Raw genomic sequence first — 24,728 nt, forward strand, 5'->3', positions numbered from 1 at the left:
TAATTATTACAAAATATAAAGTTCTAAAACAAGGTCAAACCAAAAGAAGGACCAATTGCAACTTTAGAGAAAACTCATTAGAAAAGGCTAGAAGAAGAGTGGACAGCAAAAATGGAGGGAGGGAAGATGTCTGTTAGAAAGATTTCTGTGAGCGAGAATTCAGAAGTCTATGACCCCACGTGAATTCAGATAACTACAAAAAAAGCTGTTTCAGAATAGAACCAACAGTGGACATAATGGCCCAGTGAGAGGAAATAGCTTTATTGGCTCTTTGGCAGTAGAACTAAAACAGCTCTCAGATGTGTGGGAACAAAAATAACACCTTGCCCTGTGGCGCTTATGGTTAAGTGTACATCTGTCTCCCACAGTTTGAAAAAAGAGGCACTTTTCGCCCTCAGATAAAGCGAAAAAGCACAGGGTCACTCTGTGTAATTCTAGTTTTAAAATAAAACAAAACTTGAGCCTTTCCTGTAAGTTGCTGACTCCCAAACAAAAACAACTTTATTTCATACTTTTTAAAATGCTGGTATCTAAAAGATGTTATCAACTTTTGCAGATTTGATGGGAGAAAACAGCTATCTGTCCATTAAGAAAAGACTAACTGTAAACTCAGTAACCTTGGTAATCCTGTTTCTTTTTCCTTTAAATAGGCACTAGGCTTTTTTACTTGGTGACCCAGTGCTTCTTCAGGTGGAAGAATGCAATAACTGGGAATTAAGACGCCTGGGTTCCAGCTCCTAACTGATCATGAACTCTAACCTCCTTTTCAGAGTCTCAGCTTCATTTTTATTACAAAATTAGTAAACTGGTATAGATTACTTATAAAGTTTCTTTCTAAATCTAAAAGTGTACAGATTCATCATTATATATTAAAATAAAAAATTGAAGTAATGATTTTCCTTCACTTCACAAATATTTTAGTAAGAAAATAATATTTTGAAAGTGCAGTCCTTTCAGTTCTTACCACATAAAGCTCCAGCACGACCTTCCAATGTTACCTGCCAGGTAAAAGAATCGCCTCGGGCCTTCTCAGCCTCCAATTCCTTCAATGAACGAGGGAAAACATTTCGCCACAATAACAACATCTTGGGCAGATGGTAACGAACAACAGATGGTCCTGACAGAGAAAATGAGAACACAAAACCATACATGTATATAGCATTACAAACGAAAGTCAAAGAAAAGAGCCCCAAACAAGCTTTAACAATATCTATCATTTCACTGTATATTTCTCTCTAATACTAACATTTTCAAAATGTTTCTTATTCAGTAAGTAAAATATATATTAAAGCATAATAAAATTCACCTAAAAACTTTCAATATTTTTAGCATCCAACATAAAACAAATCCACAAAAAGTCATCTAAAAGAAATTACCCAAATATATTCAGAATGATGGATTACATTCTATCAATGATAAAATATATCTGGGACATATTTTATGATGTCTTTTCTATAAATATTATATATGTATATAAACATGTACACCCACTCCCAAACACATACATATATTTACTACTCCATTTTAAGGGCAATTTATATGGTTAATTTAGTTCTATGGAGTAGTATATTTAGAACTAGGAACCTATATTTCCATTGCTAAGGAATTCATTTAACATACCACACAACATAAATTTCTAGAAAAAAAAGTTACCACTTTTTATTTTCTTTAGAAAATGAGGTCATGGTTTAATTTCCAAAAGGTAGATGCATCAAGCAGGGAGTAACTTTGTAGCACACACACGCGTACTTTTTATAGTAGAAGCCAAACACATGAAGTAAAAAGTGGACACACCTTATCACAATGATAACACGTATTTCTGTTCTATGTACAGTGCTAAATTTGCCTGCATCTCAGATTTGTCATAGCACTTAGGAAAGTGAAGTGCATAAAGATAACCCCAAGAAAGCAACACCAATGAGAGATGCCGTTTAAGTGTGACTTTATCACTCTACTAAAATCATGTCACTGGTCTTTACTTTGGGCATGGAATATGCCCCATACTCTCATCTCTTTTCATTAATACTAGGCTAATCATTTAGACCATGGCTATGCTGATGGCAAAGGGGAAACTTTGCTAACACCTTTCTCACTAAATGTACATAAACAGAAATTACCAAAAAGAGAAATCTAATACCAAATGATGAGAAAAACATCATTACCATTTTTTAACTTCATTCAAAGTCTAGAATGTGAAGTTGAATACTTCTAAATTAAAATTTCTTTACAGTCTACTGACAGTTATAGAATAAGACAAAATCCTACTCAAATATAATTGTACCTAAAGTCATAAGTGCTCCAAGTAAGAGCCATCCAGCTTGCGTGCGCTGTAAAGACAGCCTGCTATTTTGGGCAGCAGTTCGTAAGAGATCTTCAGCAATACTAACTACCATCTGCAAGAGAAGTTTAGAATTGGATTTTAACAAAATCAAGTAAGAAAATACACAGCTAGTATACTTCATTAAAAAAGAAGTTATCCTTTTTTGTTGTTGCTGTTAACATGTTTTTAAAGAGGCAACATCAATACCTAATCAATCCTGATTGCTCTGCTGACTTTGAGAAGACCCATTACAACACAGTGGTTAAGAGTGAGTTCTAGGGCTTCCCTGGTGGCACAGTGGTTGGGAGTCTGCCTGCCGGTGCAGGGGACACGGGTTCGAGCCCTGGTCTGGGAGGATCCCGCGTGCCGTGGAGCAACTGGGCCCATGAGTGCAATTGCTGAGCCCGCGCGTCTGGAGCCTGTGCTCCGCAGCAGGAGGGGCCGCGATGGTGAGGGGCCCGCACACCGCAATGAAGAGTCGCCCCCGCTTGCCGCAACTGGAGAGGGCCCTCGCACAGAAACGAAGACCCAACACACCAACACAGCCATAAATAAATAAATAAATAAATAAATGGCGGTGATGTGAACAACATATGTACATATCAAAAAAAAAAAAATTAAAAAAAAAAAAAAAAGTGAGTTCTAGAGCCAGAATGCCTGAGTTCATATCCCAGCTTTGTCATCTCCTAGCTTTCTGACTTAGGATAACTTAATCTCTCTGCCTCAGTTCCCTCACTGCTAAAATGGGAATAACAGGAGTGCCAACCTCACTCTTATGAGGATTAATAAATTAATACAGCAAAGTACTCAGAACAGAGCTGGTCCATGTAATCACTCAATAAATGCTATTATTAGTAGTACTGTTATCCTACGTTTAAAGATTTGTTGAACTCTTATTATACATCTGCCATTAAGCTAATCTTATGGTGCTTATAGTCTTAGAGAGAGAAGACAGGAAAAATGGGAAGTAACAAGTAGCACATAATCAAATAATAAAATAATAGTACAGATGTAATGGTCAGCAAAGAGAAAGGCTATCATAGACTGAGTAACTCTAAAGATAATTAATGGAAGAGACAGAACTTGAATTGGGCCTCTAAAGCAGCTAAGTTTGGTGCAGGTGAATAAGAAGAGGGACGAAATTCTAATGTAAGAGATTAGCAAGAGCGAAGACATGGAGGCTGAAAAAAGCACGGAAGGAAAGCAAGATGACTAGTCTGACTAGAGCAGTGAGAAACTAGAATGAAACGGCAGAAAAAAGGCAAATTATGAAGGTACCAGTTTAGCACACAAAGGTGATTATATTTTATTCTCTGATCCCTGGGTAGTTCCTAAGGGTCTCTGAGCAAACATAAATACGAAAGTGGAGTGGAAGAGATGGGAGAAAAAGATTCCAAGAAGGATAATCAGTGAGGAGGCAAGCATATGACAAAGGGAGATGGAAGCCCAGATTTGAGTAGCAGCTATGGAACTCACAGAAATGAATGGACATGGGCCTGGTAACCCAGGAAAAAAAAAACCAGAAAAACAAAAAACAAAAGATCTAGCCCCAATATAAAGTTGCAAATAATATTTATATAAACACTTAATATTCCTAAGAAGAAAATCTTGATAGTAGTATAAGGTATAGGAGAAAGAAAGGGAAAAAAAAGCAACTGATTCATGAAAACCATTCAACTTTTATTATTACCAAAATGCTAACTATAGCAATAGCACATTCTCTTGACATTTTGAATATAGCAATGTGAATTTTTATTTCTAAAACCCCAAAGAAAAGCTCTGATTAGATTCTAAAGAATTACTCTAAGGGTTTTTTTTTCCTTTCTCTAAAATAAATTATAGAATGATACTATACCCAGACAAAACTATTATTCCTGTATCAGGATTAAATATCAAATTTTAATTAGGGTCTGTCGACTCCATATTAGCAGAATACTATATCATTTATTATCACAGTAAAACTGTTTTTGTTTGATCACCCAGTTCAACATCAATCACAGAAGGTGTTCCAATAAAGACTAAAGTCCATGTGACAGCACTTATAATCTTAGGATCTTTGTCATACCTTTCCCTTGGCATGAGGAATGCCCAAAGGACACTGATGAACTCCACCTAACAAAGCAGCCATTGCAAAACTGTATCCACTAACAGCTTCCGGTGAAGTTTTCAGGTTGTTGAGTCGTTCTGCACACCTGTCTAGAAATGGCGCCAGCTGGAAAGGCAGTGCCACAGCCACACAGCGCAGACACCACGCGGCAGCAAGTCGAGCTGCCATGCTTGGGTGAAGAAGCACTGAAGTCACCGTCTCCAAAAGACCTAAAAAATACTCAAAAAATTACTCTTTAATGAAGTCACACAATTTCATGAGTTAAAAGACTATGTGTAACACAATAATTAAAATCATAATTGTTATGGTTTTACACAGATACATTTAGAACTGTGCCAAAAAACACATATATCAACTCATAAACAGGAAAGTACTTTAAGGAACATTTTCTACAAAGAACATAGTACAATTACATCCAATAAAATACAAATGTTGGCGTAAAGTATTCAATAAAGTTTAGAAACAAAACTACCATGACTGTTTTTGATTTGTCTCCCAAAACTTTATTTCAATATTTAATTCAAGATTCACTATCACAGTGAATCCTAAATAAAACCTAACTTTTAACAAATGATCTAAACTGCTAATTACCATGATAAGCAACCAATCAGGAGTTAAATATCAATCACACCTATGATTTCTAAAAATATTGAAAAAAATATTCCAGCATATAAGTGAATATCATACCTATAGATGCTTCCTGAATAAGAGGGGATGCAGTGGCATTCAGGCTCTGCACCAGACTCCCGAGCTCCTGCAGGGCGCAGACCATCACATGCTGGCTTGCTGCAATGTCTGCTGCTCCAGATTTGTTTTCACCACTAGTGTCATTCACTACTGCTTCTGGAAACACAAAATCATGTATGAATGTGGGTGAATTAAATTGTGATATAATTTTTTGATCTACACAATTTATGTTTTTAAATTATACCAGCTGATACCTGACTGTTAACTCTGTTTGTATGCTGAATATCTCTAATAATTAGGGAAATACAAATCAAAACCACAATGATAAAAAGTCAGTATAAAGAATTTAGCACAATGCTACCCCCAATATACATTCAGTAAACATTAGCAGCTATTATTGTTACTTTATTATTATCACTGCTATTTTAAGAGCTGTAGTGTATTGGTAGCATCACTGCCAAATTACTGACCAGAAAGAAGATCTATAAGGAAAGTGACTTTAGAATTTCTTACTGGGATGTTCCTCAAAGTTTCCATTAACTTGCTGGTCCCTGGCCCCACCTTTTAGCTTCCAATAGAACTGAAACATATTTAATCATGAAACAAATAAAAATTCCTTGTCAAATTACTAATTGAGAATATATTCTGGTCCATAAATTCCAGATACATAGCACTATGTTTAATTCTGCTTTTACCGTTTTAAAAATCAAATGGCTTAAGGGCTTAAAAATCTGTGACCTTAAGATTAATAACCCTTAAATGACAGTAAAACTTTCTTATTTACATTCATTATGAATTACCAGGCTATAAAATGTAGAATAACAGGATATAATAGATTAATACACTATGGATTAAAATTAAATGCCTCTTTTCTTCTTAGACCTTTCTGGACTTGGAAATGCACGAACTCTCTCTTTTGGGTACTAAGCTCTAAGCTCCCCGAACAGGTGCTATCTACGTGTGGCTCGCTGTTTTACTCCCACTGTTTGGCACAGTGCCTTTGACGCTCAAACATTTCTTCAAGGAATAAATGTACAAATATTTATAAAGTCGTGAACCTAGGACAGATTATTATTTTATCATACCTAAAGAATGATACCTCATTAATTTAAACACCCTTTAATTCACAATTCCTAACTTTCAGTTAGTCCCATGCATTTAAAATATGGTTTGCCTAGTAAGCTATTATAAACAACAAAAACTATAAACTATTTGTGGATTTATTTTTATTAATTTTATAAGATATTCAATATATATTCTCTAAATGTAAAGTGCTGGATATTATCTATTCATTAAATTCTTATTTCAAAAGACCCAACAGTGATAAAATAAATTATTTTATAGAATTTATATTTTGCCTTGCGTTAGTTCCTTAATTGTATTATTATAAGCTCCAGGAAGGCAGGAACTTTATCTTACTCACTGTTCAAAACCTGAATTACTGCTTTGCAATCTCAAATACTCAATAACTACTTGTTAAACAGAAAAATTTATAAAATTGACACTTCCTAGAAAAGGATTTCTTTTAATTATGAATTACTGAGGTTTCACAGTATATCCTATAGTGGGCTAAAAACCACCTGTAACTTTTTCTTTCTAAATTTTCACATTAAGCCTATTAACGGAGGGGAAAACAACATGTATTTATAAAACAATAGGTTCCAAGAAGAAAAACCACAATAGATTATTCCTCAAAGATTCCTCAATGTGCTGCGGCATACCAGGAGAGCTATGAAATCGGTAGATACTAGATATAAAACAGGAAGCCTTACCTTACAAACACACTACCCAAATACTGAAAAACTCCACTTCACTGTAATTATATGTTGCTTGAATACCAAATAAGAGTACACAATAAAAATGATTATTAAAACACAGTCCAGAAAGATATATGAACCAATCAGATCTATTAGTATTTATTAAGAATAACAATAAAGAACTAAATGACTAAAGTAATCAACAATACAGATCATGACATTAATTCTTACCTACTGGGACTTCCCTGGTGGTGCAGTGGTTAAGAATCTGCCTGCCAATGCAGGGGACACGGGTTCTAGCCCTGGTCCGGGAAGATTCCACATGCTGCGGAGCAACTAAGCCCGTGTGCCACAACTACTGAGCCTGCTCTCTAGAGCCCGCGAGCCACAACTACTGAGCCTGCGTGCCACAACTACTGAGTCCGTGTGCCACAACTACTGAAGCCTGCACACCTAGAGCCCGTGCTCCGCAACAAGAGAAGCCACCACAATGAGAACCCTGCGCACTGCAACAAAGAGTAGCCCCTGCTCGCTGCAACTAGAGAAAAGCCCACGCACAGCAATGAAGACCCAACGCAGCCAAAAATAAATAAATAAATAAATTTATTAAAAAAAAAAAAAATTCTTACCTACTGCTTTCATTTGCTTTCCAATCGCTTGGCATATTTCTTTGGCAGCTGCAATCTGGGCTTTTTCACCTAGCAAACTGCCCACAGTAGCTCTTAGGATAAAGGAAACACACCGTCTGGAGTACACAGCCTCTACATGTGTTTGCGTTGCCCGAGGATGGGAAACCAGATCAAGTACGTGAGACAAGAATGTGGCAAAGCTACGCTCTAACCACTGACCACCCAATGTTGTTACAAAAACAACATATGCCTGTAAATAGATTAAGATGCTTTAGATAAATTTATATAAATGAACTGAAATTACAGATAAAGCAACTATGTAAATAACTGATGACAGCGTGAAAAATAAATTATCTTTGAGATTAAAATTAAGAAAATTTAAAACTTGAGACCTTTTTAGTACTTCTAGCATGGGAATTACTGGTTGAAGCATCTTTGACTAAAAACAGCTCTCAGAATAATAACTTCAAGAAGAACACAGAGAGAGAATGGTGCGGGAGGGAAGGAAAGGTGAATTCACCCTGGTGATGAAGGTGATAAGTTATAGTAATAAAACCCTAACACGCTGAATAAACGCTGACCTAGAGCTACAAAACATTTGCTTACGACTGTAAGATACAGATGGTTTACTTCCATTTTATGCTTGTTTCTGGAATAAGGTATAATTGGATGATTTTGACTAAGATCACAAAAAACCATTTCATCCTATTAGGTGTTAATTATTAGGTTATTAACCATAACATCTTATTTGGTATTAATTATTATATTGAAACTATAATTTCAAATCAGGTTTAACTGCATAATTACACTGGTGATTAACCAATGATGATAAATCCAAAGTACTAACCAATATTTTTAGCTACAAGAGTTGTTGGAAAACATTAAAATCTAAATGCCGCAAGCTACTTGAATACAATTTCAATTAAAACACAATTACTTTACTTCTGATTTTCTGCCAAGTAAAATTTGGAAAAATTTTGTTAAAGATAGACAGATAGATATAGCAGACATAGGCTTCTTTACACATCAAATACCTACCTTTCCATATAAGATGCAATTTAGATTTGAATGTAATTCATTCATTTAGTAAAAGAAATGTTTTGAAAGACATTTTAAAAATTATTTAATTTTAGACAGTATTAAAAATCTCTGTACGTGCTGTTACTTAGTAAGAGTCTTCCATGAAATTTCACACGTGATACCAAGAGAATTCTTTTATACATATATATTACAAACCTGTGTAACTCCAACTCTCACTTCACGATTAACAGACCCTCCGACTTTTAACATTTCTCCACCACTCTTTAAGAAACCTGACCCTCCACGTAGAAATCCTGTGGCCATGAGTTCTAAGACTTCATCAAATGTTGCTCGCTTCACATTCTGGCGCATTACTTTCAGGAAGAAAAATATATTTATAAGCAAATATATTTTGCTATTAGTTAAATAATATTTTCTAATAATCTAGCTTTAAAATTCAAGTAATTGTTTTTAAGGATACTTAAACTATTACAAAGGAGATAGGGTCATTTATTTTCTTATGATCTTAAAATGTACAATATATTTGTAAAATTAAATTCAATTTTGAAGCAAAAAAATGCTAAAAAAAAGGAGCTAGAAATGAAAACAATTCAATATATCTATGCCAAAATAGTCTAGTAATTATGTTAGCCTTGATATGTGTAACACAACAAAGACAACACACATTCACAGCAGATACTGCGAACTGACTGCAGCCCTCACTCCCAGTTGAGATGGACACAATACTTCTTTTTTATTTTGGCCACAGCACGTGGCTTGTGGGACCTTAGTTCCCCGACCAGGGATCTAACCTGAGCCCACGGCAGTGAAAGCACCGAGTCCTAACCACTGGACCGTCAGGGAATTCCCAATTCCCAAGACCACGCTTTCTATACAACAATTACCAATGGACTGAAACGTCACTGGACTGCAACTGACTTGCCATCCCTGGTAAAGAGCTTCCTATTTTATAAAGTCCTTTCATACATAGTAGCAAACATAATCCTCACAAAAATTCTGTAAGAGAGGCATAAAGCTCATGATTAACTATGCAGGCTCTGGAATTTGAATGCCTGGGTTTTCATTTCACTTAATAGAACACTTATTACACCACAAATGACAATCTCTCTAAGCCTAAATTTCCTTGTTTATAAAATGAGAATAACAACAGTACTTGGGATTCATAGGGCTTTTGAGAGGATTAAATAAAACAACTCTGTTATGTGCTTAATTCAGTGCCTTATACATAGTTAGCACTTAATAATTGTTACCTATCATCATGATCGTTATCTAATTCAGAGACTGAAGTAATCATCATTAAAGATGAAGAGACCAAAGCTCAAAGGGTTTCACAGCAAATAAACATAAGAGCTAGGACTTGAATCTGTAAGATCTGATTCTCTTTCTACAATACAGAGATGGAATAAGGGGAGGGACAACAGCAGAGCTGGATTCACTCAGCATCTACTCAGAACTGTCCCTGAAGCATCTCTATGGAACTGTGAGGCACAGTAGAAGTCACTGGGAAAATCAATTCTGTCTCTGATTCAGCTTATAATAATGGTCAAGAAAAGAAGAAAAATAATACTATGCTATGAATGGGGATCTACTCATCAGGGACTGAAAGTAAGAAGGCATGTAAAGTGCCAGATTCCAGTCCCTTGAACATGATACAAAAGCATTTCATAAATCTTATTTGCTTATATGTCCAACATACTTTATGCATGTAATGTTGTACAGTATCATCATAAAAAATGTCTTGACTGGGACTTCCCTGGTGGTCCAGTGGTTAAGACTCTGTGCTTCCACTGCAGGGGGCGTGGGTTCGATCCCTGGTTGGGGAAGTTCCGCATGCCCCACAGTGTGGCGAAAAAAAAAAAAAAAAAAAGAATGTCCTGACTATATCAAGGAAAATGCCATTTGGGTACTTCTATTTTATGAAAAAGTAGACAAAGATACTAATTTAAACCCTTTAAAATGACTTGCCTAGAAGTAATAAGTCATTTAGAAGGAAGCATTCCATATACCTTCAAATACCTGTTACAGTCTAGATCGGGGGCTGGCAAACAATGATACCTGTTGCTTGTTTTGGCATCAATGCTGTAGCCATGACTGTTCCTAAGAGTTTAGACACTGCCACCCGTACCCCATAGTTTGAGTTTTCCAAAGCCTTAAAGCAGAGAGTGGCTATATTTTCCAGTTCAGCAGTCCACATGAACACAGCTTCATTCTGTAGCTCTAGGAGACACTGGAATTTAAAAAAAAAAGTAAATTAGAACTTCCACTTCCAGAGGTGGATAAACAAGAACCAGATTTACTCTCTCTCCTGAAATAACTAAAAAATTAGACAAAATATATGAAACAACAGTTTTGAAGACACTGGACATCAGGCAATGAAGGATGTTAATCCTTAAGAGATGGAAAATGCAAGTTGAACCCTACATCTGTCCCAGTTTACTGCCTTGAGAGAGTTTCTAGCAATTAGGAGGAAACTATAACCCTAAACTCCTGTATTAGAAAGAAGAAAGGTCTCTGGGGAGTTCCCTGGCGGCCTAATGGTTAGGATTCTGGGCATTCACTGCCGTGGCCTCGGTTCAATCCCTGGTTGGGGGAACTGAGATCTCGCAAGCTGCATGGTGTGGCCGGAAAAAAAAAAAAAAAGAAGAAATGTCTCAAATCAACAACCTCAGCTTCTACCTTAAGAAACTAGATGACATAGAGCAAATTCAACACTAAGTAAGCAGGAAAAAAAGGAAGTAATATAGATGAGAGAAAATCAATGAACCAGCGAACTGGAAAACAGAAATGAAACCAAAAGCTGCTTCTTTGAGACAACCAATACATTTTGATAGAAATTTAGCCAGACAGATGAAGAAAAAGAGAGAGAAGACACAAATTACCAAAATTAGGAATGAGAGAAGTCACATCACTACAGATTCAATACATATTAAAAGGACAATATATTTGACAACTTACATGAAACAGACAACTCACTCAAGAAGAAACAGATAACCTAAATAGCCCAATATCTATTTTAAAAATTGAATCTGTAGTTTAAAATCTTCCCCCAAAGAAAACTGGAGACCCAGAGAGACGTACTGTTGAATTCAACCAAATGTTTAAGTAAGAAATAATACCAATCCTATAGAAACTCTTCTAGAAAATTGAAGAGAAGGGTATACTTCCCAAATCATCCTATACGGCCAACATTACCCTGATATTGAAATCTGACAGACACTACAAGAGAAGAAAACTACATGCCAATATCCCTCATGAACACAATGCAAAAATTATACACAAAATTTTAGCAACTCTAATCCAACAATATATAAAATGGATACTATATCACAACCAAGTAGGGTTTATCCTAGGAATGAAAGATTGGTTAAAATTCTAAAACTAATCAATGTGGATTCATTACTAGTAAGCTGAAAAAGAAAAGTCATACAATTCATCTCAATAGAGGCTGAAAAAACATTTAACAGAATATAAGTAAAACTTGGGAAAACTGAACAAGATCAGTGGATTGTGTCAATGTCAATATTGTATTATACTGCTTGTAATATTGTACTATGCTTTTAGAAGATATTACCATTGGGGGGAACTGGGTAAAAGTTTATGAAGATCTCTGTATATTATTTCTTACAAATGCAGGAAAACCTACAATTATCCTAAAATAAAAAGCTTAATTAGACAGGAATTCCCTGGCGGTCCAGTGGTTAGGACTCAGCACTTTCACTGCCAGGGGCCTGGGTTCAATCCCTGCTTGGGGAACTAAGATCCCACAAGCCGCAGAAAGCAGCCAAAAAAACCCAAAAAAACAAAAACGCTTAATTAGAAAATAGCAACAACAGAAACGACACAAGAAATCAAATTTGACAAAATCCATTCTTGATAAAAACTTCTTGGAAGGCTAGAAATATAAGGGCACTTCCTCAACTTGATAAAGATCATCAAGGAAAACTGACAGTTAACATCATACTTAATGGTGAAAGACTGGATGTTTTCCCCTTAAGGATCAGGAACAAGACAAGGATGTCACCTCTCATGTTTTCTATTCAACATTGCACTGAAGGATCTAACCAGCCAGTGCAGTAAGAAAGAAAAATAAATAAAAAGCATCCAGATTGGAAAAGAAGTAAAACTGTCTTTATTCATAGACAACATGATTGTCTACACAGAGTATCTGATAGGATCTATTAAAAAAGCTGATAGAACTAGTAAGGCAGTTTAAGAAGGTTGGTGGATACAAGACCAATGTACAAAAATCAGTTGTACTTCTATATGTTAGTAATGAACAATTAGAAATTGAAAAAAAAGCTTTTAATCAATACTATTTAAAATAGCATAAAAAATGAAATACTTATGGATAAATCTGACAAAAGAGGTGCAAGATCTGTGCATTTGAAAACCACAAAGTGTTGCTAAGAGTAATCAAAGAAGACCTAAATGAATGAGAGATAGAGATATCGCATTCATGAGTTGGACTTAGTATTGTTAAGCTGTCCACTATCCCCAAATTGATCTATAGATTCAATGCAACCTGAATAAAACATCCCAGCATGTTGTTTTTGTAGAAATGGACAAGTTAAAATTTATATGGAAATGCAAAGGACCTAGAATAGCCAAAACTATTTTGAAAAAGAAAAAGTTGGAGGGCTAACACTACCTGATTTTAAGACATTATAAAAGTACAGTAATCAAGAAAGTGTTATTGACATCAAGATAGACAAATAGATCAATGAAACAGAATACAGATTCCAAAACTAGATCCACATTTATACGGACAACTGATTTTCAACAAAGGTGCAAAGGCAATTTAGTGAAGAAAAGAGTCTTTTCAACATGGTGCTAGAACAAGTGAATATCCATGTGCAAAAACCAAAACAAAACAAAAAATCTTCAATTCATACTTCACACTATATACAAAAATTAACTCAAAATGGATCATACATCTAAGTGTAAAACTATAAAACTAGGAAACAGGAGAAAGTTTGGGCTAGGAAAAGCTTTCTTAGATACAATACTAAAAGCACAATATAAGAAAAACTTATAAATTGGACTTTGACAAAATTCAAAACTTCTCTTCTTAGAAAGGCACTATTTAGGGAATGAAAAGACAGACCACAGAGTGGGAGAAAATATTTGCAAATCACATATCTGATATAGAAATAAAGAACCTACAAAGTAGACTCAAAACTCTATAATATATGTGCCACATCTTCTTTATCCATTCATGATTTTTTGTTTTTTGTTTATTTTTTATATATTTATTTTTGGCCGTGTTGGGTCTTCATTGCTGCGCGTGGGCTCTCTCCAGCTGCAGCGAGCGGGGCCACTCTTCGTTGCTGTGCGCGGGCTTCTCATTACAGTGGTTTCTCTCGTTGCGGAGCACAGGCTCTAGGCGCACGGGCTTCAGTATTTGTGGCTCACGGGCTTAGGTGCTCCGCGGCATGTGGGATCCTCGCGGACCAGGGCTCGAACCCATGTCCCCTGCATTGGCAGGCGGATTCTTAACCACTGCACCACCAGGGAAGCCCCCATTCATCTGTTGATGGACACTTAGGTTGCTTCCATGTCCTGGCTATTGTAAATAGAGCTGCAATGAACATTGTGGTACATGACTCTTTTTGAATTATGGTTTTCTCAGGGTATATGCCCAGTAATGGGATTGCTGGGTCATATGGTAGTTGTATTTTTAGTTTTTTAAGGAACCTCCATACTGTTCTCCATAGTGGCTGTATCAATTTACATTCCCACCAACAGTGCAAGAGGGTTCCCTTTTCTCCACACCCTCTCCAGCATTTATTGTTTGTAGATTTTTTGATGATGGCCATTCTGACTGTGGCACATATATACAATGGAATATTACTCAGCCATAAAAAGAAACGAAATGGAGTTATTTGTAGTGAGGTGGATGGACCTAGAGTCTGTCATACAGAGTGAAGTAAGTCAGAAAGAGGAAAAACAAATACCGTATGCTAACACATATATATGGAATCTAAAAAAAAAAAAAAAGGTCATGAAGAACCTAGGGGCAAGACGGGAAGAAAGATGCAGACCTACTAGAGAATGGACTTGAGGATATGGGGAGGGGGAAGGGTAAGCTGGGACAAAGTGAGAGAGTGGCATGGACATATATACACTACCAAACGTAAAATAGCTAGCTAGTGGGAAGCAGCCGCATAGCACAGGGAGATAAGCTCGGTGCTTTGTGACCACCTAGAGGGGTGGGATAGGGAGGGAGACGCAAGAGGGAAGAGATATGGGGACATATGTATATGTATAACTGATTCACTTTGTTATAAAGCAGAAACTAACACACCATTGTAAAGCAATTATACTCTAATAAAGATGTTAAAAAAAAAACTCTATAATAAGGAAACAAATAACTCAATAAAACAATGCACAAAAATTTTGAATAGACTCTTCATCAAAGAAGATATGGATGGTAAATAAGCACCTAAAAATATGATCATCATTAGTCTGGAAATGTGAATTAAAGCCACAATGAGATACCTGTACATATCTGTAAGAGTGGCTAAAACTAAAAAGACTGGCAATACCAAATGTTGGTGAGACGTGGAAAACGTGGAACTCTCACAGTACTTTGGAAAACAGTGGCAATTTCTCCAAAAATTAAATGTAAATCTAAACTATGATCCAGCCATTCCACTCCTAGATATTTACCCAAGTGAAAGGAAAGCATGTGTCGATAACAAAAACTAGTACACAGATGTTCACAGCAGCTTTTTTTGTAATATCCAAAACTGGAAGCAACCCAAATGTCCATAATAGGCAAAGGAATCCACCAATTGCGGCATAGCCATACAATGAAATACTACTCAGCAATAAAAAGGAATGAACTATTGATACATGTAACAACACTGAGAAATCTCAAAATAATTATGTTGCGTGAAAGAAGCCAGGGAAAAAGAAAAAAAAAGCACATACCACCTGATTCCATTTTGTATATAATTCTAGAAAATGAAATGAAACTAATCCATGGGAACCAAAATCATGCCATCTTATTTTGAAACTTTCAAAGAAAAAAAAAATCATTGACTGTTTCAGAGCAAGCAGGATAAGGAGCAACATTATAAATAGCAGAGTACTAACCTTGGCAACTGCACATCGAACAGCCATTGACCTGTCAGTTAAGAGAGACCTGGCATTCTTGTAAATATCACGATGACAGGAAGCTGCTGCACCACCCAGTCCATTCAGAACTTTCTGTAGACTCATTAAGATTTCACTTCGCCCTTGAGACTAGAAAAGAACATAAAGCAAATTCTACGTTTAAATAAGAACGTACCAAAAGACAAAAGTTCTCTGGGCCTAATGGTCTTACCTCTAAACGTAAATAGTAAGTAATGAAAAATAAAAAAGTATTTTAGAACATGTTCGAAAGGTAAAAATAATTATTAACTTCAACAAAATAATTATTTGAGAAATTAGGTTACAGTAAGTAAACATATTCTTATGTTTCCATGATCTGTTGAAGTGCAAATAATGAGAACATGACAAATTCAAAAGCTTCAATATAATACCTCAAGGATCCAAGCTTTTAGAATGTGAAAAGTTAAGTAAAAAGTACTTAAGAATATAAACCATCTAAAAGAGGAAGAAAACATCCAACACATTTTAAAAACTTCTCACAGAGATATTCCAAACTATCAACTTCTTTTTTTTTTTTTTTTTTTTTAAGGATTGCAAGACTTTATTCTACATCAATTGAATGTAAAGCAAACACGGTATTTAAGCCAAATCTTTACGAGATTGATGAGTTTTAACCCCAGGAAACTTTAGTTAACAGGCAAATCCTCTAGTCAACTGGCTTCAGTCTACTTCTCCTTCATTTGAGAAAGAAAAAAAGAAAAAAAAAAAAAAGGCAGGAAAATCACTGGCAGAATTGAAGCTGCTTCTCTGAAGTTACAATTCAATTTGTTGATTCACCACAGGGTTTGCCAGAAAGAGGGCTCAATCTCTGTCTTTAGATTTACAGTCTAATGCTAACTCAGTCATTTTACCTCTGTTCATACACTGCTGATTATTTTCAACAAATCACAAAGATATCGGCATTTTATATTTACTATTCGGTGCTTGAGCTGGAGTAGCAGGCAGCACCTTAATTATATTAATCCAGGCTGAGCTATGCTGACCTGGACCGCTACTTGGAGATGCCCAAATCTGTAAGGTAGTCATAACAGTCCCTGCACTTGTAATAATTTTCTTTATAGCTGTACCCGTTATGATTGCAGGCTTTGAAAACTGACTTGGGCCACTAATAACTCAGACACTTGAAGTAGCATTTCCCCCAATAAATCATATAAACTTTTGACTACTTCCCCCATCATTCTTACTCCTACTCATATCACCAATAGTAGAAGCTGGTTCTGGTACCAGTGGAACCGTGCATTCAGCTCTAGCCTGCAATCTGGCCCATGCAGGAGCCTCTGTCGACCTCAAACTATCAACTTCTTGAGACTACCTTGAACTCTTGTTTTTATACTCTTACTGTGCTTGATTCATATTTCTGATAGTATACTTATTCAAACATAGATTTCTTTCACTAGACTGTAAGCTAGTGGTCAGGGAGTAGTGGTTAGGGAGTAGAGGTCAGGGAGTAGATCTTATTCATCTTTATATGTCTAATGCCTGAGAATATGTCCTCAATTCTTGCTTAATAAATTAATAGACAAAGAGTTCCCAGAAGAGGTGTTGTCCAAGAAATCTTTAGCTTTCCTAGACAAAGAATTAGACTATGAGACCAGTGCTTGGTCTATTTTTAGTTAACCCCAAATGAACAAGGAATTTTCAGAAGTAATACCAAACTGACATGACAAAACAGAACTATTTTTACTTCATATTAGTTGCTGTGGATTGAATACTGTCCCACCAAAAGATGAGTTCAAGTCCTATGCCCTGTTACCTGTGAACATGACTTTATTTGGAAATAAGGTCTTTGCAGATGAAATCAAGTAAAGATGAGGTCATACTATATTAGGGTGGACCCTAATCCTTATGACAGAAGAATATGGTATCCTTATAATAGACTGGTATCCTTATAATAGAAGAATTTGGACACAAAACACAGATGCATAGGGAGAACACCATATGACAATGGAGACAGAAATTGGAGAGATACATCTGCAAACCAAGGAATACCACCAAAGCCAAGGGCTGTCAGCAACAACCAGAAGCTAAGAAGGCATGGAAGGACTATTCCCAAGAGCTATCAGAGGAAGCACGGCCCTGCTGATACCTTGATTTCAGACTTTTAGCTTCCAGAATTGTGAGACAATAAATTTCTGTTATTTTAACCCACCCAGTCTGTGGTAATTTATTATGGCAGCCGTAGGAAACTAATACATTAGCTATGGCACAAAAAATAATATGGCAGTACAAAAATATCCCTAGGGCTAAATAAAATAATACATAAACCTATTCTTTGTGAAGGTAAAGTATTCTTTCCCTTCTCCCTGAAATATGAGGTAATGTACGTTAAAACAAGGGGCAAGTAATATTTTTTTGCAAGTAATAATTTTAAATTACCCTCTTGCTAAGCAATATAAGTACTACAGTGACAGAAAAAAGGCAACATATATTTTTAACTAATATCTAACTCCCACCACAAGCAAAACATTTAAATAATATTTGTTGTAAAACTTACCTCTGCACTTTTCAGAGATTTCAAAAGATTATTTACTGTTTCTGGAAATGCACTGCCTAACATTCTCCCCATTTTTTCATAAAATGCTCCAACACAAGCCACTGCAGCCCTGTAAGAAGTGACATTTTCACCAGTCACTGTTCAGATTAATAATTTTATAATATTTTTCTTATTTTCAGAAATCAATTTGTATTTGTGCAGGACACTTTTGGCCACAAATCCTTAATTTTCAACTTTCAAGAACACCTTGTTGATTCTTGGCTATCATCAAAAAGTCTACAAATAATAAATGCTGGAGATGGTGTGGAGAAAAGGGAACCCTCCTACACTGTTGGTGGGAATGTAAATTGGTGCAGCCACTATGGAAAACAGTATGGAGATTCCTTAAAAAACTAAAAATATAGCTACCACATGATCCAGCAATCCCATTCCTGGGCATATATCCTGAAAAGATGAAAATTCTAACTCGAAAAGACAGAGGCACCCAATGTTCGTAGCAACACTATTTATAATGGCCAAGACATGGAAACAACCTAAGTGCCCATCAACAGATGACTGGTTTAAGAAGATGTGGTGTAAATATACAATGGAATACTACTCATCCATAAAAAAGAATGCAATATTGCCATTTGCAATAACATGGATGAACCTAGAGAATATCATATTAAGTGAAGTAAGTCAGACAAAGATAAATATTATATGATATTACTTATACATGGAATCTAAAAAATAATACAAATGAACGCAATAGACAAAACAGAAACAGACTCACAGACACAGAAAACAAACTTGGTTACCAAAGGGAGAAAAGGGGGGAGGGATAAATTAGGAGTATGGGATTAGCAGATACAAACTACTATACATAAAATAGATAAGCAACAACGATTTACTGTACAGCACAGGGAACTATATTCAATATCTTGTAATAACCTATAATGGAAGATAATCTGAAAACTATATATACATATAAAACTGACTCACTTTGCTGTGTACCTGAAACTAACACAATATCATAAATCAACTATATTTCAATTTTAAAAAATTAAAAAAAAAGAACACCTTGTTTATTCTGTATAATTGTAACAGATACTATGGATGATCAAACTGTATTCTTGTTAGGAAAATAAGAGGATAAACATATATTTACATAACAAATCATACCCATCCTTTGGAAAGAAACTCAACCTTTCCTTTTGAGGACTTTCCAAATTATGTCCATCCACAATGATCCCTCTCTTCTCTCATTATATGTAAAATGTCAACCACTCATTCTGACAAAAGTATATTGTTTCCTGTGTTGTAACTTGACCATTTTATATGTCTATATCTTATCCTGCCCTGCCAACGGAAATGTAAAGTTCAGAAACAGAGGAAGGTTATACATTTTTGTATTGCTCACAGTGTCTGCCTCTTAATATACAAATGATAATAAGCAATTACTTGTAAAATTTAATCTAAATGGGTTTAACAGAACACCTGACTACATAGAAGAAGAAATGTAACAGCAGCCCATCTCTTCCCATGGTAGGGAAATCACCCTACCATCACTCATGTAAACAGTAAATAAGTGAATAGCTCTTAGCTTAGCTTAGAGGCAGGAGCTGGGCATAAAGGTGTATCCTCTGGAGTTTGGCAGATCTGTACCTAAATCCTAGAACCTGTCACACAATAGCTATGTGTCCTGAGCAAGTTACTCTGAGGCTGAGAGAGATTAAATATAGTTTACTATCGTACAAGCAATTAGCAGTAGGATCAGGGAATCTACCTTCACTTCTTTGACTCCAAATCCCATGCTTTTTTCAATACTCTATAGGCTGATAACAAAGCTAAAAATGACTGAGGTCACATGCCAGAATATAATAGTGAATTCCTAATTAGAACCCATGAATCCACTGGAAATACGTATGAATAATATGTAATATGTAATAAAGTCTACTTAGCCAGAACTATAAAATTACATGTGGATTTGCCAAGTGGTAGAGAACTAAATCACAAAACTATTAACATAGCTTCAAACTCCAAAATAATATGGAAAACACTAATACACTCTAATCTCTTCTAAAACTTTTGAGAGCTACATCTATCCCAAACAACACAAAACTTAATCACAACATATCTATGAAGTTGAAAACAGACCTAAAAATCAATGTCTGGGTTCAGAATAATTTCTCCATTTCCTCTAAGCTATTGTACTGGCCCTGGCTCCTCGAATGTTGGTGTTCTAAAGTTGTATCCTTGGTACCTTCTCTTCTCACACAGTATTATAATAATTTTCCTAGGTAACTTTATCCATACCAAAGGGTTCAGCCTACTCTAAAATCTTCATTCTCTACTCACCAAAATGACATTCTCAGCTCAGGTCTCTGAAATCCAGACCAGGATTTCCAACTGCTTACTACACACTGTCACTTGGATATTCCCACCTGGATTCCAAATTCAGCATGCCAGAATTGGACTCATCATTTTCCCAACTTATTCCCCCCACTATTTTGTATCTTTCTGTAAGCACTGTAAATAAGGTATAAATAAGCCACTTCCGTTTCCAATTATCAGTTTCCTTTGTCTAGAAAATAGGTTGGCAAACCACAGCCTGCAGGCCAAATCTGGCCCATCATCCAGCCTGCCACCTGTTGTTGCAAATAGTTTTATTGGTACGCAGCTGTACTCATTTATTTACATACCGTCTATGGCAGAGTTGAGTAGTTGCAACAGAGATGATACCCCACAAAGCCAAAACTATTTACTATCTGGCCCTTTCCATCAAATTTGCCAGTCCATGACCTGTCACATCCATCTTCCCCTTTTCCCACCTTAACCCCTTACTTGACTCACTTCCATATTTCCTTCCTGGATGGTTGGTTGATCTTCTTTGGCTGATGCTTCTTTGAGAAGGCTTTGTTGACATTGCTCTCCCCTCACACCACAGCTAAGTTTATTCAGGTGTTACTTTCCCGCCCACAGCACTCCTCACTGTACTATAATAACTCCTGATTTTCTTATTTGACTCTTTCACAGGATGCATCCCTATGCCATTATCCTCAAGACTTGCTCTGAAAATGTCTGCCCTTGACCCAGACCACAGGTATGGGCTTGAAATTGGGTCAAGCCCTTAATTTAGGAGTCGGCAAACTTGCAGGCAAAATGGTCTCTGTCTCAGGTACTCAGTTCTGCCATTTAAGCGTGAAAGCAGCCACCGCCTAAATGAAGGAGCATGTCTGTACTCTAATAAACTTTATTTACAAAATAGGTGGCAAGCTGGATTTGGCCTGTGGGCTATAGTTTGCCCATTCCTGCCTCAATCTCATCACCTAGAAAATCTTTACTTTTCTTTCCATCCCAGCCAAGAATATTATCTCCTCCCAAAATTACCAAAAACCCCTATGCAAATTGCTAACATCATACCAATTCTCTGTAGTTTGCTAAAAGTCCCAGGGGCAATGGAGCATATGTTGAAATAGAACCCCTTTCCCAGACCTACTTAGAGCTTTTATTGTCAGCAGCATGCCTCAGGTTCCATCTACATAGGGGTCTTTATGATCAGCAGGCCCTTATTAAGATAAATTACTCTGAAAAAACAAGTTTCAAGGGTCACTCTCAAAGTAAGTACTTACAATTTTGTTGGTAAGTAGGCTGCAGTGTCATCTTTATTTCTGATAATGTCATTACATTTATCAAGTGTTTGAAAAACAGTGAAAGTATCTCCAATGCTATAAAGGGCTGCAAGATTTTTAGCTAACAATTTTCGCGTAGGTGGTCCAGGTGAACTACTTATTAATCCAGTTAATTGTTCAACAAGTTTTTTCTGTTTTTCCTTTACATCAGTCTGTTATAAAAAAATAAAGAACATCATCAGTTTTTTTCTTATACATAATTTTGTTACCTTTTAGTGAAAATTTAAAAATACTTAACAGTTAAGGCATTCTAATAATTAAAATCTATATTACATTAGGCATAAAACCATAAATGAGAATTTTCAAGATAAGGAAGAGTTCACTAAAAAATGAACCATTCTTTCCTAGATTAAATATTCTTCTCATTCTCCTCCAATTCCACAAAGTTAGCTGCCAATAAAAGTGACTACTCTATATCCAAAAAGTTTCCATGCTGACTTATTAAAAAATAAAACCAACAGTCAGTCAAAGGATGTAAAATATTGGGTGTATGGACAATTGACATCTTAGAACTCAGCTAGGGTCCCCTATAAAAGCAAAGTCAGTAGTTCATAAAGTTGTAGGTCAGTAAAGGAAACCAAAAGAAACTCTGAAGATCTCTAGGCAACAGAAGAAATATTCAGATCTACTCGTAATCAATGCTGAGAATTCATCCATCTATTAAAGAAATACTTATTGCGCACTTATATGCCATGCACTATTCTAGGTACTGGGGTGCAAGAGTGATTACAATAGACAGTCTCTGCCCTCATGAAGTTTACATTCTAGTGGGGAGAAACAGAGTTTACCAAATAAACAAATGAATACTGTGAGTTCTTCCTGTTTTATACAGATTAGTAAGAAAAAGGCATCTCTGAAAAGAAGTGAAGACGTGAGTTATGCAGATATCTGGGAGAAGAACATTCCAGGCAGGGAACAAGTACAAGGGCCTTGAGGTGGGAGCATGCTCAGCATGCTTGAGGACAGCAAGAAGCCAGTGTGGCCGGAGCAAAATAAGACAGAGGAAGTAGCAGGAGATGAAGTCAGAATGATAGAAGGGAGCAGGTCATGCAATGCCTCATACACCATTGTAAGAACTTTGTATTTTATTCTCAGTGAGAGTCTGAGGCAGAGGAGGGACACGATTAAATGCTTTAACAGGGTCATTCTGACTACTGAGCTGAGGATACTCTACAAGGTACACGGCTGGAAGCACGGTGAGCACTTAAGAAGTTGCGGCAATAATCCAACAAGAAATGAGGGTGGTAACAATGGAAATAATGAGAAGTAACTGAATTCTGGATATATTTAGGGGAGAGAACCAATATGATTTGCTGATAAATATGATGTGGAGTTTGAGAAAAAGAAGGAAGTGAAGAATTGCTCTAAGATTTATGACCTGAGCAACCAGAAGGATTATACGGTCATTTCCTGAGATAGGAAGCACTGGGGAAAGGACAGGTTTGAGACAGTGAAATCGAGAACTTAGTTTTTTTTTTTTTTAATATATTTTTTTTTATTATAAATTTATTTATTTATTTTTAGCTGTGTTGGGTCTTCGTTTCTGTGGGAGGGCTTTCTCTAGTTGCGGCAAGTGGGGACCAAGATCTTCATCGCTGTGCGCAGGCCTCTCACTATCGCGGCCTCTCTTGTTGTGGAGCACAGGCTCCAGACACGCAGGCTCAGTAGTTGTGGCTCACGGGCCCAGTTGCTCCGCGGCACGTGGGATCTTCCCAGACCAGGGCTTGAACCCGTGTCCCCTGCATTGGCAGGGAGATTCTCAACCACTGCGCCACCAGGGAAGCCCCGAGAACTTAGTTTTAAATATGTTAACTTTGAGATGCTGTTTAGATATTCAAGAGAAAGAGGTGGAGTAGCTAGTTGGATATCTGGGAATCATTACTACAAAGACGGTAGTAAAAATCATGAGATTAGATGATATCACTGAAGGAATAAGATCTGTTTTTTTAAAAAAATAAAAATAAAAAAAAGAGTGCCCAGGACTGAGAAAGAGCCAGCAAAAGAGAATGAGGAGTAACTAGTGAAGCAGGAGTAGAACTAAAAGCAAATAGTGTCTTGGGAACCACAAACAGGAAAAACTTCACCCCAACTGTGCATCAACAGTAATGATAATTTATTTTTTAATTTGGGTGAAGGGTGTACAGATGTTCATATTATTATGCTTCATAATTTGGATATACTTTTTATATACTCTTTTGTATTTTTCAATTTCACAACAAAAAAAGATATTTTGTGCTTAAAGATAGAGGATCAGCTATGTCAAAAGCTGCTGACGGCTCCATTAAAACAGAATACTGACCGTTGGTTTGGGCAATACAAGATCTGTTTCAGTGTAATGGAGGCAAAAAATATCCAGCTGGAGTGGGTTTAAGAGAAAATAGAAACTTCTAGTTAAAGACTGTAAATGAATCCATGCATTAACTCTGTCTCTCCAGAAACTAAAAGTATACTAAAGGGCAACCAAAAAAAAGAAAAAAAAAGAACCAATATAAAAGGGCAAAGAAAAAGAATCAATGTAAAATATAGAAGCCAGGTATCCCCATTATAGAAACTTAAGAAAAGCCCCAACTTCCAACACAGGACCCCTGAAAAGCTCATGTTTGTTCGTTGTTGCTCTTGCTTTGAGGCCCCAAATGCTTATAGAAGAGACAGTAAAGTTGTGCCTAGAAATGGAAGGAATGGTTGAGAGTCTATTTAAGAAGCTGTAAGACTCCCACATCTCTCTCCTCCATCCTGAACTTAGTGAGCTCGGGCACAGCTGTGGGCTGGGAAAACTGCACTGAAAACAGGGGGATTAAGTAAAAGTTTAGACACTGAATGTTGAAGTCCCCAGCCTTCTCCCCCGAATCCTCGAACCTTGGCAG

At 36.3% G+C, this 24,728-nt stretch overlaps 1 protein-coding gene across 2 annotated transcripts in view; it reads right to left on the reverse strand.

Moving 5' to 3' along the window:
* Positions 1-24,728, reverse strand: part of HEATR5B (HEAT repeat containing 5B) — an 89,245-nt gene that overhangs the window by 62,470 nt on the left and 2,047 nt on the right. For both annotated transcript variants that reach the window (XM_068564526.1, XM_068564527.1), the window contains exons 3-12: positions 21,805-22,016; positions 18,194-18,302; positions 15,640-15,789; positions 10,597-10,768; positions 8,737-8,894; positions 7,501-7,750; positions 5,115-5,270; positions 4,386-4,636; positions 2,282-2,393; positions 965-1,117 (exon numbers count right to left, since the gene is read on the reverse strand). In XM_068564526.1, the coding sequence (XP_068420627.1) occupies positions 965-1,117; positions 2,282-2,393; positions 4,386-4,636; positions 5,115-5,270; positions 7,501-7,750; positions 8,737-8,894; positions 10,597-10,768; positions 15,640-15,789; positions 18,194-18,302; positions 21,805-22,016 (1,723 nt within the window). The remainder of the gene's footprint in view (positions 1-964; positions 1,118-2,281; positions 2,394-4,385; positions 4,637-5,114; positions 5,271-7,500; positions 7,751-8,736; positions 8,895-10,596; positions 10,769-15,639; positions 15,790-18,193; positions 18,303-21,804; positions 22,017-24,728) is intronic.

Source organism: Eschrichtius robustus, chromosome 15 (assembly GCF_028021215.1).
Source record: "Eschrichtius robustus isolate mEscRob2 chromosome 15, mEscRob2.pri, whole genome shotgun sequence".
Classification (NCBI taxonomy): Eukaryota; Metazoa; Chordata; class Mammalia; order Artiodactyla; family Eschrichtiidae; genus Eschrichtius; species Eschrichtius robustus.